Source organism: Pelobates fuscus, chromosome 7 (assembly GCF_036172605.1).
Source record: "Pelobates fuscus isolate aPelFus1 chromosome 7, aPelFus1.pri, whole genome shotgun sequence".
Taxonomy (NCBI): domain Eukaryota; kingdom Metazoa; phylum Chordata; class Amphibia; order Anura; family Pelobatidae; genus Pelobates; species Pelobates fuscus.
Genome location: NC_086323.1, coordinates 124,063,183 through 124,079,854, shown reverse-complemented (window position 1 = coordinate 124,079,854; position 16,672 = coordinate 124,063,183). Strand labels below are relative to the sequence as shown.

The window sequence follows — 16,672 nt, the reverse complement described above, 5'->3', positions numbered from 1 at the left end:
GAATCACGCAAGCACCTCTAGCGGCTGTCAATGAGACAGCCACTAGAGGAAATAGGGGAAGGCTTAACCCATTCACAAACATAGCAGTTTCTCTGAAACTGCTATGTTTATGAAAAAATGGGTTAACCATAGAAGGACCTGGCACCCAGACCACTTCATTAAGCTGAAGTGGTCTGGGTGCCTAGAGTGGTCCTTTAATATTTTTATTAGTGATATTGCAGAAGGTCTTGATGGTAAGGTATGTATTTTTGCTGATGATACCAAGATATGTAACAGGGTTGATGTTCCAGGAGGGATAAGCCAAAAGGCAAATGATTTAGGTAAACTAGAAAAAAGGTCAGAGTTGTGGCAACTGACATTTAATTGAAAAGTGCAAGACAATGCATCTTGGACGTAAAAACCCAAGGGCAGAGTGTAGAATTATTTGATACAGTCCTAACCTCAAAATCTGATTTAAGGGTAATTATTTCTGATGACTTAAAGGTAGGCAGACAATGTAATAGAGCAGCAGGAAATGCTAGGTTGTATTGGGAGAGGTATTAGCAGTAAAAAGAGGGGAGTGCTCATGCCATTGTAAGAGAACACTTACCAGGAAGGTAAAGGATCTTAACATATATAGCTTGGAGGAAAGACGAGACAGGGGGGATAAGATAAAAAAAAACAAAAAAAACATTTAAATACGTAAAGGGAATCAACACAGTAAAGGAGAAGACTATATTTAAAAGAAGAAAAACTACCACGACAAGAGGACAGTCTTAAATTAGAGGGACAAAGGTTTAAAAATAATATCAGGAAGTATTACTTTACTGAGAGGGTAGTGGATGCATGGAATAGCCTTCCAGCTGAAGTGGTAGAGGTTAACACAGTGAAGGAGTTTAAGCATGTGTGGGATAGACATAACATAATATAAGATCAGGCCAGGGACTAATGAAAATATTTAGAAAACTGGGCAGACTAGATGGGCCGAATGGTTCTTATCTGCCGTCACATTCTGTGTGTAATAATGTCACTAAAGTTCCAACACAGGGAATAGGAGTATGTCACAGTTTGTTTGGGAAATGCTTACACAATGTATTTTTGATGTCAAAGCTGCTTTAAGTTACAAACTACTACATTTGCTTTTCAATGAAATTCTCCTGCCTGTACTCGGTAGGTAATCTAAAAAAAATAAAAAAAATACAAACTGTGGCAAACAGAACCTCGCCACAGGCTTTTGGAGGAGCCTGCTTGACAGCCTCCTGCCCCAGGACTATGGCCCCTGCAATATACCTGGCTAAAATACTTTAAAAAGACTGTTCGTGCAATTGGGATTATTTGGTTCGGTTACCGAACAACCACACGAACCGGAGCTTGTTAAGCCCAATTGATACTTTGTAACATTTCCACCGCAGTGTTCTAAGTGTTCGTCTGGGTGGCCGCAATTCGTATGGATGACCACGAGGTGGCGGCCATTTTGTTCGCATGAATGCAGGCAGCGGTGTTTGGTCGTCGAGTTCATGGAATTATTTTTGGACACAAACTCCCGAACACTGCTGGACTTTCATGATCGCCCGTGTTCGGTTTTATAACCCTTTGGAAGACACTGTTCGGTGGAATCGTTCGTTCAAGGTGAACAAGCTCCAGGGTAGAACTATGGATTCTGTTCGGTAGTTTGTTAACTTTTTAAACTACCAAACTAGACCGACCGCAAGCCCTGATTCTATAGAACAGTTTTGGGCATGGGACCATGCAAGCGGGCGGTCAAATAAATGACTTCCAGGAAATTCCTGAACCCCTGTGTGTTTTGGGTCTGGAGATAATGGTGTTTAGATCAGTACTTGACTCAATTATTTCCCAGGTACAGAGGAGGAATTAATCTATTATGTGTGGGAGTGTCCTGGATCTGAGAGCCAATGTAATTGTGTATTTGTTTCTACTGTGTTTTACTCAGGGCAGGATTAACATAGAGGCTGATGGAGATGCAGCTCCAGGCCCTGGCCCATTGATTTAACTACACACTACTCTTCACATACTCTTGCTTAAGTATGGAAACTTAAGAGGGATATATGGGAACAAAACCTGTTTGGACTGGCTGAAAATTAAATTAGTTAAGGGAATGACGACTTTGGTCTCGCTAACATTGTGGCATACCCCCTTTCTTCTACACTCACTACAGCCGCCTTTTCTCTGTCCCTGACCCAGGAGCTTCTGCCTGCTAATAATAAGGTAAGGAGACAAGTGGACATGTGAGTGCTAGGGGACAGTCCTTTGAAAGCGTGGAGCGAGCGCATCATTAGACACATTTATGCCAAGCTCAGGGTGCTGTCTGCATAGTATACCCTTAAAAGAAACATACCAGTATATACACCTCCCCAATGTGATCACAGCAGAAATTTGTAATATTACCAATATAGGACCAATATGGGACTGGACTGTAATGCAAACAGCGTAGAACTGGATTTGGGTATAAATAGAGGAGTGTGTGACTCTCACTCACATTCTCCAGAGCCGTGCCAGGCTTTGTAAAACAGGCTCAGGGGTGCCAATACTGGCTAACGATCCAGGTGATCCAGATAGATGAGATAGATTTAGATGCAAAATATATTTATTGTATAAAAATATATATAAAAAAGTATAGGCACTAATGGGCACTATGGGGGTGGAACCCAAAGCAGACAATAGTAAATATATAGCAAAATTGGAGTTCCACTTACCCCTATCTTTTTTGTAGCCCAGAGTGTCAAAAATACACATAAAATAACAAATATAAATATGCAGAAGATTGAAGCAGACGCGTTTCGGCTAACAGCCTTCCTCCAGTGCTTGTCTTCTTGTTCTGTTGGGTCTTCTTTTATAAGTCCTATCTGTCCCGTTCACCTGGATTCAATTTCGTACCGGTGTCGCGTCACTTCCGGTTTGGCGGGTGACGTCACTTCTGGTTTTTCCACACACTTATCTATTACACGTTTTTTATTATACAGTTTGCACTATGTTGTTGTCTTTTATTTTTTTTCTATTTTAGTTTATACCCAAATCCAGTTCTACGCTGTTTGCATTACAGTCCAGTCCCATATTGGTCCTATATTGGTAACATTACAAATTTCTGCTGTGATCACATTGGGGAGGTGTATATACACTGGACACTGCTGTTAGGGGCGGGGGGTATGGATTTACTTGAAAGATGAAAGAATAAATTAGAAAGATTAGCATAGGGTATGTGTTTTCTTATAGCTGCATCCTATGAGTTTCCTGCCACCACCTCCTCCACCAGATACATGATGCTTGGAAGGTATCACTATTGACTATTTTAGTGTTTTTGGTCGATAAGAGTCTATAATTAGGCCAATCAGAATTGTCAGCACTAGGTCCACTGAGCTCTTGCCCCTTGCATGGAGACTTGCAGAAAAGGCCAGTTGTGGCTGCCATTAAACGAGTTCCTGCTTACCCTCAACATAGAGTCATCTCATGCTCGGTGGAAACAGCTGTATCTACCCTGGGGATTACTATATCCCTATACTCCCCTTGGATTACAATTCTTTTAAGAGCATATTGCTACACTCTCTTGGAGGAGAGGTCTACCCACTGGAAGCTGGATCCTGGTCTTGGGTCCAGGGTGGGTGGAGGACAGCTGTAACACTGGACGTGGGGACAGTGGTGTTGATGGTGTCAGGTGGAGTGCTTTAAGTATTCTGTGAGCACTAACAACATCGATTGGCGGAGGCACCCGGTCGGGGTGCCAGGCGGTCCATCACAAAAAAAAAAGTGTATTTAAAGGACAGATTTCCCTTTTACTTACTTGCACGGGTATTTCTCTGGAGTGAACCGGTGTTTGTGAGGTGTCTGGGAGTCCCAGCGCTGGCAAGGAATTCCTGATGTGGTGAAACTTGCCCGTCCCCGGTATCCTTCACCACGTTCTTTGAAGCAGTTACTTGTTACTTGCAAGTGAGGAGTGCGCTGCTTCTCTGCTTCACAAAAAATAAGCAATGCAGAAGAGGGAAATACAAATGAAAGTGATCATTAAAGATGATGAAATGAAAGAGGGTGCAAAAAATAAATAAAAATACAATTTTAAATATATATTCCCCACATCTGCAGGTAACCTTTATGATGTATATAAATTAAATGGTCATAAGAAAAAAAACAAAAATAAAATTAAATAAAAAAAAAACACAAAAAAAAAAAAAAACACAAAGTGGCTGCATGCATACAATACCCTAAAAGAGTGAGGACGGTCTGCTCGATCAAATAATATTTCAATGACATACCACCTTCATATAGGAAGAATTATAGTTGTGCACCAATTCACCAACCCCCATCTTACTGCATTTTGTGATCTTGCAATATTCCCTTTCCATATTGGGATCGGTTGTGTAGCACCAAGGCATTTCTGAACTGTCTGGATTACGACAATAGTTATCATCCAAATGTTTATCAGGGTACCTGACATAAGAGAAAGAAATGCATTTGTGGACATGCTACAGGTGCAATACACAATAGATCTTAAGTTTAAAAAAGAGAAAAATAAAATAATAAAAACCCATATATACAATTCCTATCTGTTGCACGTCTGGAGAATACACTATTTACCACTAGATGTCAGCACTGCAGGTCATAGGTTGCACTTTTGGTAATACTGTGAATTTCATCTTCATTGATAATTTTAAGGAACTTTACCGCATTTTTTTTTTTTTTTTATTGCACGGTTCCTCTTGTTGCTATGCGAGATTACAAGTCACTTTTCCATTTCTGCTCCAGGCGATGGTCTCCCGACCAATCGTGGGTGCATACATCGCAATCACCGTGCTGTGTCAGCCCTGTATCCTCTATGGGAATCACTCATAGCAAATTAAAATGGCAACCCTGCCAACTGTCGTTAAAAGCCAGCCACAGGGGGTTACCAAGTGGAGGTTTATAAAAGTGCAGTATCATTTTTCATAAATAGAGTTGCCTGGCAATACAGTTTACATTTAAACCTTGCTTCAACACCTTTAAAGCCTTACTTCTCTGGTCTATAAGGATGCATATGAGGGCTCTGTAAGTCCCACCGCTGACATTCTCTTCCAGATTCCGTCCTGTCCAGGGCACCTTGATAATCCTCTCCATTGCAGGTCAGACAAACAGCTGCAAAACAAGAGGGAGACGAAAATCTCTGCTGGGAGACAAGTGTATTTGTGGCTTATGGTAAAAGTAAATGTAAATTGGAAGTTGGACACCATCACACATTTTAAGGATGGCAGAGCATCACTGAGGGGTAGTTGTCCAACAGCAGTGGATCTGGCTTTTGGCCAACCCGGTTTTATAGTGGTTATAGTGATAACTTTTTACATCCACTGGCGCTCACCATTCTCACACTTTTTTATTCCACATGGCTCGTGTCGGACATTTTTGTCAGTTGTGTAACACCAAGGTCCTTCGGAGTCATTGTCTGGGTTCCTGCAATAGTTTTCCTCCAACCCATTGATAACATTTAGAGAGTACCTGAAAGAGAGAGCACTTTATACGGAAGAAAGATATTTTTCATTTTTATCGTTTTTTTCATTATGCTGTGTAATATGACAACAGTGGTTAAGGGTCAGACACTCACTCCTCCAGCCACCGTACAGCAAGGTTTGCCTTGGTGGCCAGTGTCCGTCACATGATATTTTCAGAGATCATTTAATAAGAAGATCATTGCAAGCCTCACTAGTAGCACAGGAGTTAACGTTTTATTCGGTTACAGAATTAATTTACATTCATATGCAGATGTGTGGTAAAATATACTTTGCATTACAATCCTCATTGCTACTGCTAAGGGCTTAATGGCTTTGATCATTTCTCTGACTTGAACCAACAACTTTTAAAGAAAGCCCATTAGAAGAATATAATCAGACATCAAGAGGTCATAAACAGATTACTCCTCCACTTCTATCCGCATACCTTTTGAATCCAGATCTCTGGTTCTCCAGATACGGTTCCTCCTATATTAGGGTATAACGTATAGATCTACTGCTCTTACCATTCCACCATTTTAGGTGCACCTGATGCCATATTAAAGGGATACTCAAAGCACCAAAACCACTTTAGCTGTAAGGGACACTTCACTGCCCAAATACACAAAGTATTGCTTTAGAAGAAGTGCTTAGGGGTCTGCACAGACACCTTCATAATCAATTTTGGCTTATAGATCATACCTTTGTAGTCTCACAGATCAATTATCTGACATTTAGGAGTTAAACGCACTTTTGCTTTATGCAGCCCAAGCCTTACTTCCCTGGCTGCACATCACACAGACTCCAGGAGTAAAACTGTTACATTTTCAATTAGTTCCTACAGCATACTGTGTTTGCTTTAGAAGTTTTATCTCCTGCTCTGTTAATTAAAATGTTAATCCCACACAGGAGGCTGCTAAAGGCACTTAAAGGGTACCGATCATGCCCCCAAACAACTTATGCTCATTAGATTGAGCATAATTTATCTATACAGTGTGCTAGCAGTTTTGCTGGCAAATGTATAGATTTGGAGAAAGACTATTTAAAAGTATTTTTTCTCCCAGCTGTCAGTCAATGCCTCGGCATGCAGAGGCATTGACTGATAAGGGAGAGCAGAAAACACCTCACACAGGAGGTCCCTCGGCTTTCCTCCAATGGGCTGTGGTTGCTATGCAAACTCGCTAGCCAGCGCTTCTAGCGCCGGCTAAGGAGTAAAGAAACATTACTCCAATCAGACGCTGGCAACAAAGCCTGCGTGCCAATGTCCCTGACAAAATTGGTCATGCTTGGGGATGCATGGTAATTCAAAGACAACTTCGGGAGTAGCAGTGGACAGTAAGAATGTGGTTGTTACATGAAGTTTACCCACCCACAAAAATCGCCAATGGAACGGAGGATATGTGAGCAATTTAAGGCAAGTTAAATTTTTAATTACAGCTTCACCTAAATAGAACAAAAGTTGCTCCAGCCTCCAAGACCACTTCTGCATTTAGCAGTGGTCTCAGAGCAAGGAATATGTGTGCGCAGTGTTTTGGCTTGAAAGGCTACACATCCAGAGATAACTACAGTTTTGTGCCGAAGGCTAGCTAATAGGGGGTGTTCCAGGCGGTTGAATATTAATTCTGTGCAAAAATAATGTCTGGTCAGCATCTATGCAATGGGCTATTAACTCTGCAGACAGAGTTGTGAGGAAACACAGCCATCCAATATATGCCCTGCGCTCAAACTCCTACTACTCATGGGCGACAGCAATGACTATAGTACTCCCACCCAGGACTTATTTTTGCACGTTGGTATTTGCTTTTGGATAACACAGCCATGCTACAACGCTGCCGCTCACACCACGTGTTCCCTATTAAGAGTTGATAAGTGTGAAGGAGTTTAGAGAAAAATACCCCTCTCTGTCCAATTAGAGATTTTACCTTTTACAGGAAAGCAGCAAGGTGAATTGTTAATGTAGGACTAGCCCAAGAGGTTTTTCCTTGACGTGGCAGGTGAGCTTACACTTTAAAAGCCATTGGAGTGATACAAAATTTTTTTTTTTTTTTTTTAAACCTCCAGTTATTTAAAAGAACATGGGAGGTACAAGCGATCCTGCAATGGGAAACCTATACATCGCTTCCTCCCTACATTATTTAATTTGTCTTTTTGGTTAACACCTCCATCACCCCACTCCCTTCCAGTTCAGAGGGCACACTAGCACTCTGAGCCAGTTAGAAGCATTTGAGTGGACCCTAGAGAGGAAAGTAGTGATTCAGCAGAATATCAGATGGGTTGTGGATATGCTGGTGGAGAGCTTTGTCTGGTGCTAGATTCAAGGTAGGTTTTAGCTTTATATACACATTTATGGCACTCAAGGGGGAAAAAAAGGGTTGAGTCTCAATAGGGCATTAGTACCAAGTTAGAATTTCTTAAAAAGGTTGCTGAAACCATTTTTCACTATAATATATATAAAATTTATTTTTAAACACACTGTGCAATAAGGAGAGTTAACATTTTTTGACTTTTTCAGAAAATATGTAGAAAGGCTGGGTGAGCCTCAGCCATGGAATGTGTGGCTAGGGCTGCATAAACAAAGTGATTCTACTCCTAAATGGCAGAGAATTAAGCAGTGAGACTGCAGGGTCATTAAGCTAAAGTTGCTCTGGTGCTTCATGAATCATTTTGATAGAGCAAATATATCTACCCATTACAGGAAGGTTAGAAGAGTAAACATTAAGACTTTATGTCAGATAAGATCTGACTTTGTCACTCTGCCATTCCAAGGAACAGAGGTTGTGTTAGACAACGTTGCACCTATTCATGGTGACAATACATTTACCACAGAAATTACAAGGAATCTAAATTCCCTGTTCATTTTATTGTTATTCTTAAAGTTATTAGAAGGTTTCACTGTGGTCACAAGAGAAACCACCTTTGCCCTGACTCCATTTTTAGAGAGAGGGAACATTTGATAAGTTTTTTAAAACAATACTTCCTAGAGACATGGTGTCACAATTTCACTGTGCCATTTAGATGGCCAGTCATGGCCGCCCCTCAGGTGGCTCTAAAGGGATTTGAACTGTGGTCCTTCTGTGTCCTAATCCTGCTGTCTTACCTCAGCCACACTACAGTTCCTGTTTCATAGGGATTTATCCTTTCACTGTCTCCAGCACTGGGGGCTGGACTTTACCTGTGACTGTTCCTGTCAATCTCAGTCCACCTAAAGCAGATCGCTAATTAGCCAGGTATAAAACACTGCCACTCTCTGAGGGCAGTGTCAGTTCACTCTGGTTCTCGTTATTGGTTGCTGATCATGTGTTCTCCAGTTTGATCCTGGCTCTCATGGTTTACTCAGACCTTTAGCTTCCCCTTGACTACCCTTCTGCTTGTGTTCTTGCCTGTCCTGCTTTTTGGAGCACTTTACCTTCACAGCCCAGGTGGCTTCTTACCTGGTCACCTTGGTCTGTGTATACTTGCAAGGGTGAGCGTATAACTCTGCACGTCGAACTCCACACAAGGTAAGATCCAGGTAAGATCATGACACATGGCCTCAAAACCAAGAAACAAAACACTTACTTGTGATCATGGGGGAACTTCATCCCCCAATGCTGGCAGGTTTTTCCCTTGTGAGTTCTGAAAACAGTCCCTCTGTACGTTTCACCATTCCCCACGATACAATCACGAACATAGTCTAGAAGTAGAACATTTTGTTATTGGATGGCTGGAGACAGTCTGTAATGGGTATCAATTGGTTCTTAAATATTTTGTTCTTTTACAGGTAAAAACTGTATTGTCTCAAATGGCCTTGTTTGTCGGATATATGGAAAGTTTTGGTTGATAACCCAAGATCTTCATAAAAATGATATAGACAATACTTAATGTATTAAAGTTTGGCTTTGGTCAACTTTAAAAACTACTATTGAAAGTAAAGTTAAATGCACCCACCTAGCATCTAAATTTTAACAAATTTCAGCTAGTCCCTGCCATCCTGGTTTGCACTTCGCCGATATTAAAAATGCTAAACCGTAAATTCCACATTATGAAAGCAGCAGAGAGGGGTCTCTAATGTGTAGGACCCTCTTAAACATTCACCTTTGTCTGGAATATGTGGAGTGCAGGGATAGAATGGCATACTCTGTAGCATTTTACCCATTTAGAATGAAATAAATTAGAATGCAGAACAGCAGTGTTTGGAGTGACGCTGAACCAGCATTAAATATCACCATCTCCTTAAATGTGATACAAGCATTTTTTACTCTAGAAAAAAAAAAAATCAAACTACAAGTCCTATGCGGCTAAATCCCAGGTTCATAGTGGTTTAGCAATAAATAGGTCATGTGATGTGACCTCTCCACTCACCTTTCTTCTGGTACAAGTCATAATGCACGTTTCTCTGCAATTCAACATGAGCTGATTTCTGAGTCCGTGGAAGCAGATGGCAGCTGTAACTCTTCCAGTTGTAATTGAAAGCTCTAAATTAGAAAATGCAACATGGAAAACCAGACAAATGTCTTACCCAACTAAAATATCTATTAAACTGCAATACACTTCTCGGTTAATATATTTGTATTAAAAAAAAATTCTGATTAAATAGCAAGCTGAAGTAATAACCATTAAAGAAACAAAAACAAATAAATACCACCCCCCACCCCCCAAAAAAAACACAAACACCTTTTGTTGGGGGAAGGGGGATTTATAGCTAGGTAAGAAAGGAGATGCGTCTTATAACAATGATAAACAAACAGAACTGACAAGATGAGCCGAATGGTTCTTATCGGCCGTTACATTCTATGTTTCTATAAGATGCAATTTAAAGGAATGTCTAATTGTATGGAAAAGCTTAAAATTTGTGGTAGTCGGTGTTTACTCCGCTACAGAAAAATGGGGGTGGGGGTGGGGAATACATGTTATATTTGTGGTAAACAAAGATGTTAAAAAAATTTCTTTTGTCGAAATGTAAATAATTAGGTAATGGTTTAAGTGGTTGTAGTGACTGTTGAAGCGCTTTCTCAAGATGTTACCTACCTGCAGTCTAGGATGTCCCTACATTTCTTTGCACATGATTCGACTTCTGCTTTGATCTCTTCCTTCACAGATTCAGGCGAGTGCACAAGTTCCACTCCTTTAGATCGCTGGTAATCATTCAGTGGGCTACGATGAGCTGTGGAACACAACAGTTATACAAGTGGAGTTATTGCATCTACTAAAATATATTGATATTTATTGGTAGTCTGCTCCCGGAGGCTTGAACAATTACAGATCTCATCTGAATACCGTCAATGACTACATAGAACAGGGGTAGGCAACCTATGGCACGTGTGTCTTTGCACAGCACTTACGGCTGCTAGGATCAGCAGTCCCAGTGAAACTTCAGATACCTGCCAATACGAAAAGTTGATGAAGGACAATCCTCAATTTATGCATTTCAGCACAGAGGAAGTGATCTCTGATCACTTCATTCCAGCACTTGTGAATGGGAGTCCACACTGTAGTAGAGCAGCACGCACCTGCAGCTCCTGTCCTTGACCTGTACCTGGGCCAGCATGGTCCACGCTGGAAAACAGGAAAGCCACCCACTCTGCTAGAAATACAAAGAAATGAAGAGTAACCCTCCCTACCACAAACTACTCTTGAACATATACAATATAACAGCTCATACGCACAAATACAACGATACAAAAGCAACCACGGGGCAAAGCCTAGCTTCCAGGCTGAGCAGACGTGCAGCAACCAAGCTCTAAACTAAAATTACTACTTTGAAAAAAAAAATAAAAATAACCATAAATCCAGCACGTCCGGCCTCTGGAGGGCTATAAGCGAGACGGGGACATCCTGGCGAATTCTTTGACACCTGAATCTTGCAGAACTCTAGCCGGGAACCCGAGAAATCTAGTGAGGCCTACCGTGGATCGAGCCGGGGAGAGGCAGCTGCTCTCCTCGTGTGAGAACTCGAGCACGGACTCAAACCTCCTAACTCCTACCCACCCTTTGGACCGGTGGGGGATATCCCGGTCCGCACTAGGCACCTGGAGCATATACCACAAGCATTAACCACCTACCAAGAGAGAAACAGTGCATCTCCTGTGCAGCATGCGCAGTCTTCTTTTATGAGCCAAGATGGCGAACACCGTACCTGCAGACACCACTGGAGACCCACAGGATTCGCTGCAAAAACGACTGGACAGGCTTTTTCGCGCCTTCTGGCTGAAGCTTGAATACAGACAGGCTCAAATTGCAGAGGAGAGTAGAGAGGAAGGAGCACGGAGGCACCAGCCTAATGAAGTTCAGCACTCCACAGCCTGCTCAGCGTGGAGACCATCCCTGACACTCTGCCATGGGAAGCCTCTTAGGAGGAAAGCCCGCCAAACCACGGCCCAAGCTGAGGGCTAAAAGGAAGACACCCCAGATGCTTATTACACAACGCCGACGGGAACAACATCGCTTTCAAGCCATGCACACTGCCATCTGGGACATCCCTCGCAGAGCCAAGTGGGACCGGAGTATTGGAAACTGCAAATGTGCCCTCGCAGAGGCCTGGGGCCAGTGGTGTGACCTGTTCTGGACTGCCGGGACTCAAACTATGTTGGTCAGCATGGGCATTGGATGAGGGTAGGGAATTTTAGAGGAGCGGTGGGCGTGGTAGACTGGGCTCCCCTTAACTATAGCCCCCCCACAGGCTTATATAGCCATGTAAGGCACTACATAGGGGGTCCCTGTCATTAGCAAACTACTGCCTAGCAGATGCAGCCTACTGCTGCAAAATGCATGCCCGCCTCTCTTATCGTCCCTGTGCACAACAGATTAGACTAGCCTGGTACCCGTAGCATACAACACCCAAACACCCACCTAGTCTAGGGTTACCTTTAAGTTAAACCATCCTACTGGCACCTCAAATCTAGACAGGTTAGCCTGATTCTCTTCTGTTAAACATGTTCCTATATGGTTCTCATCTTACGCTTTGTTAAGGCATAATATAAGCACTGTATGGCAATTATCTTACTAAGGAATGTAAAGGGACTATGTGCCAGCTCTCTAGGCAACCTAGAACAGGTACTGTTGTAGCTTGTGAAGATGCCATCTTGTGATATGCCGTACTAAATGTTTGTAATATGGCACCGCACCATCCTCCTAGGGTGCAGGTTTAATGCATATGCCCCCTATCACTCACAGGCATGCTGTAATGGTTAAACACATTTACCAGCGAGCTGAATCCAGCTCACTAATCTTGCCCACCACTTATTTTACCCATCTTCACATAGTACTGTCTGTCCGCAAGACATGCCAAAACACTAACCGTCTCCAGCATAATATGTCTGCCTAGCATATGACTGCTTTCAACATGATATGTCTGCCTAGCATATAACTGTTTCAACACTACATGTTTACCCAGCATATAGTTGCTTCTAGTAACAGTATACGACCAACAAAATAATATGGTCTCAACTCAAGTTAAATTGTTTTCAGCAGCATGTATAGCCTGACTGTTACCCTTCTTTGTTACACCTGACTATGCTTACTCTTGTATTTTTTTTTATTTTTTTTTAAAAGTGCAATGAAACTTGAATCTGTCACCAAGGCGTAACCAATTACCAACTAATGTAACACCCATTGACGGCAATGAAACTTGTAATTATCTCTGCACTTTCAAAAAGAAAGAATAAAAAAAAAAAAAAAAACAACAAAGCAACCACATTATAAATAACACTAGCAGAATACAGCAACATATGCCTCGTTTCCACTGAGCGGATCGGTTCGCTATTTTGAGTGTTTCCATTATGAAATTGGCCCATACAACTGTACTGCACCATTCAGGGCCCTGCTTCAGATGTAGGGCCATAGGAAATGGTACGGATCGGTTAGAGCGGAGCTACTATACAATCCATTGATTGGTGGACAGGAAGGGCATTTTTTCTTAACCCCGCATGGCCCCTGAAGGTCTGACTTGCAATGGAAACGCTCACCAGAATAGACTGGACCATTCTAAACCTTCCAAACTGTACCGACCCAAACCGATCAGTGGAAACGAGGCAATACACACCTCAATTAAAAAAAATAAATAAAAAAAAAAATAGGACCAGCACGCTACAGGTCATCACAATCTTTTTTTGGCACAGTGCTCCTAAAAGGTTGCCTACCCCTGACATAGAAAAAGGATTGCCTTGCACTGATCCAAAATACAACAGTCTGTGAAACCAACGCATTATTTTTGTGTCAACACACAAATCAAAAAAGCAAAACTCCCTTCTCCCTCTGGGTGGGGGCATGCCGATTTTCATTATCTGAAGGTTGGAAATTAACACGGTTAAAACACATTTCTGAATGAGAAAGATATTATGTAATCACTTTCAACCTACATTTTTGTGCTAGTGCTCTTATGTCAGATAAAGGAAGTAACGGAGATTGATACTTATTACTGATCTCTGATTAGGGGTGATGGGGAGGACATGTGAATCCAGTGTGATTGGTTCTTGCCAACCTTGATTGTGATTAGAAAGTTATAGGTACATTCTTATTTCACCTGTTAAAAACATTTCTCTAAGTTCAGACTAGTTTAGTGATACTGATGCTTTTTCATTAGATCAGTCTTACCACTTGCACCATTTGTGAATGTCATGTTAGAATTAACGTTTAATGGCTGGTGTTGGGGGTGGTACTGTGATAGGTTCACTCTACATCATCTCCCACAATGGCATGGGTCTTAGAAGCCCAAGAAAATGGATATTCTATTATTACACAAGATGCAGATTTGGGGGGTTGTTTTCTTCACAAAACACACTTTTCTGAGGGATCTATGTAGAGTGTTTTTTGGGTTAAGCACCATGTTTGTGACTGAACATAATGGAATGTCAGGCAAGCTCTATTATACACGGCTTACTCCTAGAGAGCTTTGACAATAGGAAAACTTCTTACCAAATTTGATGGGAGGAGGACCTAGGAGAGACTTTTGGTAAGGAAGAACAATGAAGTACTGTATATCAGATGCTGTTTCGTGTATCGCTACCACCAGAGAGAATGTATTAATTACCGGTACATCGACCCAATAAACCTTAAAAGCCATGTATCCATCTTGTTCAGCGCTTTGCTTTAGAGAAAGTTGGAATGTATTGTCAGGATCGGGACAGGGATCCAACACGCAGAGTACAGACAGTAGAAAGGTACGTATACCGGACCTTAGAATGGCCGGACTAACGTACGGAGATATAGAGAATGGTCAAAGGCAAGCCGAGGTCGAGGGAACGAGAAGACAGGTAAGCGAGGAACAAGCCGAGTCAAAGGGTAACAGAGATAAGCAGAGTAATACAAACAAGCCGGGTCGGAAACCAAAAGGATAACTGGAATACAAGAGCGCTGGGTGACTAGACAGGCTAGAACCACGACAGGGCAATGAGCAAATGGAAGAAGCACTGTTAAATACCCTGGCTCAGGAGAGTAGACACGCCTCCGACGAGTCCTGATTAGTCTCCAGACAATTGAGTGACAGGTCGGTCCGGGTTGGCGTCATGACATCGACTGCTGGGCGTCGTGTTACAAAAGGAAGTGGATCCCTGGCGGCCGGCGTGTAAATGACCGGAAGGACCGCGAGGGACGGAGGAAACAGCCCTTCTGGACGGATAAACTTCTAAGTCTCTACCTCTCTCAGAGGTAGAGACTTCAGGTACCCTGACATGTATTGCCAAACTTGGTGGGAGTGTCATTTAAACCATATTAGGCCTCAGTTTTCCAACTCATCTAGGTCATCTGCAGTATTGTATTGGAACCAGAGTTTAGAGTTGCATGTTCAAAAGAGCATTTTAAGTTTATAGGATTGCCAACACATAGGATTTGCACAACAGCTTGCATTGTGAAACATTGGAATTCCAGACCTCCTTTACTGGACCAATTGTTCAGAAAGGAGAGTTATGCAAGTTTCATAGAAATCCAGGAAAAAAATAAATAAACCAAAACAAATAAACCCACGAAAACCCCCACCACAGAACATAAACACACAATGCCCAATTTCTCTCCTGCCCTTTTTCTATTTTTTCTTTCAAATTCCATTTCCAGTTATTCCTTAATCTTTTCTTTTTCTACTAATTATTTTCTAGTCCAATTCTACCTTTTCTTAGGTCTTCTGTAAACAACTATTCTTTTCTTCATTTTAGTTTTATTTTCTAATCTATATATGATCACTATATTGGAAAATGTGGGATCATAGTTTGAAAGTTACTAAATTTTACAGATTTTTAGAATATTACATTTTTATTTTAAAACCTATACATGGATCAAACCCTCCACCTGTGAATGGGTCGAAACGTCGGTCATCTAATTGTATACCTTATCATGGATTAAATAAGTTTTCTACTACTTCAAAGACCCAAGAGTGCATCCTTTTCTCTACATATATCATATATAATCAGCGTGGGAGTGCACCAGGGCATGCAATCTAATATTGTGTCATCAGTAAGGGTGAGTGCCATTTCACTTGTATCATATACATACACACACACACACACACACTCCTTTGCGGTTGTAACATCACTGCAGTTTTGGGATTTTTGTGGGAAAAGCAAGTCTTATGGCTTGACTGGTGTGCAGATTTTTGTTTAACATACATACTTATACACACACACACAATAATGGTAGACTTTTTTTGATGGCTTTAGTTTGGAGAGCGCCTAGTGAGTGTTACACAGATGACAAAGAATACAATACATCAAATTGCTACTGGTTGACATATAAATGGATCATTGTAATTACATAAATAATGTTTTAAATACCTGAGACCAGTAATGCAACAAACTGCAGGAGCTGGAGGTAGAAACCAATCTGCATGGCTATGGATCCGTTTGCTGGTTTTCAATCTGTACACGACAAGAGAATACGTTTATCTTCAAACCTTCCTCCTACACTCTACAAATATTTGCCTGGATAACACATTAACTGGGCCACGCATCTCATGCTGTTGTGTAATGTGCTACTTTGTGTATTGGATGGAACCAACTACTAGTGAGGAGGCTCAAAGAAACAAAAAAATGTTGAAAAAATTAAATAAAAAATGGTGTATTATAACATGACACTACATCCACGGAATACATATCTCTTAAGTGTTGAGATTTTAATTTGGAGGTAGTTTGGTTGTGGAGTAATGCTGAAACCAAATTGACTTGGCTTCTTGGCCATGTGCTTCTTCAACCCTGGTTTGCATATAAGGAGTCTCACTTTACTACAATGGTGCATTGCAGTAATACCGGTTTGTCATTGGG

At 41.6% G+C, this 16,672-nt stretch overlaps 2 protein-coding genes across 3 annotated transcripts in view; both read right to left on the bottom strand.

Moving 5' to 3' along the window:
- Nucleotides 1-16,672, bottom strand: part of AMIGO3 (adhesion molecule with Ig like domain 3) — a 455,802-nt gene that overhangs the window by 310,604 nt on the left and 128,526 nt on the right. The gene's annotated exons all lie outside the window — the stretch shown is intronic.
- The window catches only part of MST1 (macrophage stimulating 1), a 68,105-nt gene that overhangs the window by 28,932 nt on the left and 22,501 nt on the right, over nt 1-16,672 (bottom strand). The window contains exons 2-9 of one of the 2 annotated variants that reach the window (XM_063426535.1): nt 16,187-16,270; nt 10,455-10,590; nt 9,789-9,901; nt 9,006-9,120; nt 5,321-5,457; nt 4,980-5,100; nt 4,301-4,419; nt 3,776-3,944 (exon numbers count right to left, since the gene is read on the bottom strand). In XM_063426535.1, coding sequence (XP_063282605.1) covers nt 3,776-3,944; nt 4,301-4,419; nt 4,980-5,100; nt 5,321-5,457; nt 9,006-9,120; nt 9,789-9,901; nt 10,455-10,590; nt 16,187-16,241 — 965 coding nt within the window. In that variant the 5' untranslated portion in view covers nt 16,242-16,270. The remainder of the gene's footprint in view (nt 1-3,775; nt 3,945-4,300; nt 4,420-4,979; nt 5,101-5,320; nt 5,458-9,005; nt 9,121-9,788; nt 9,902-10,454; nt 10,591-16,186; nt 16,271-16,672) is intronic. The other variant, XM_063426536.1, reaches the window with a different exon arrangement.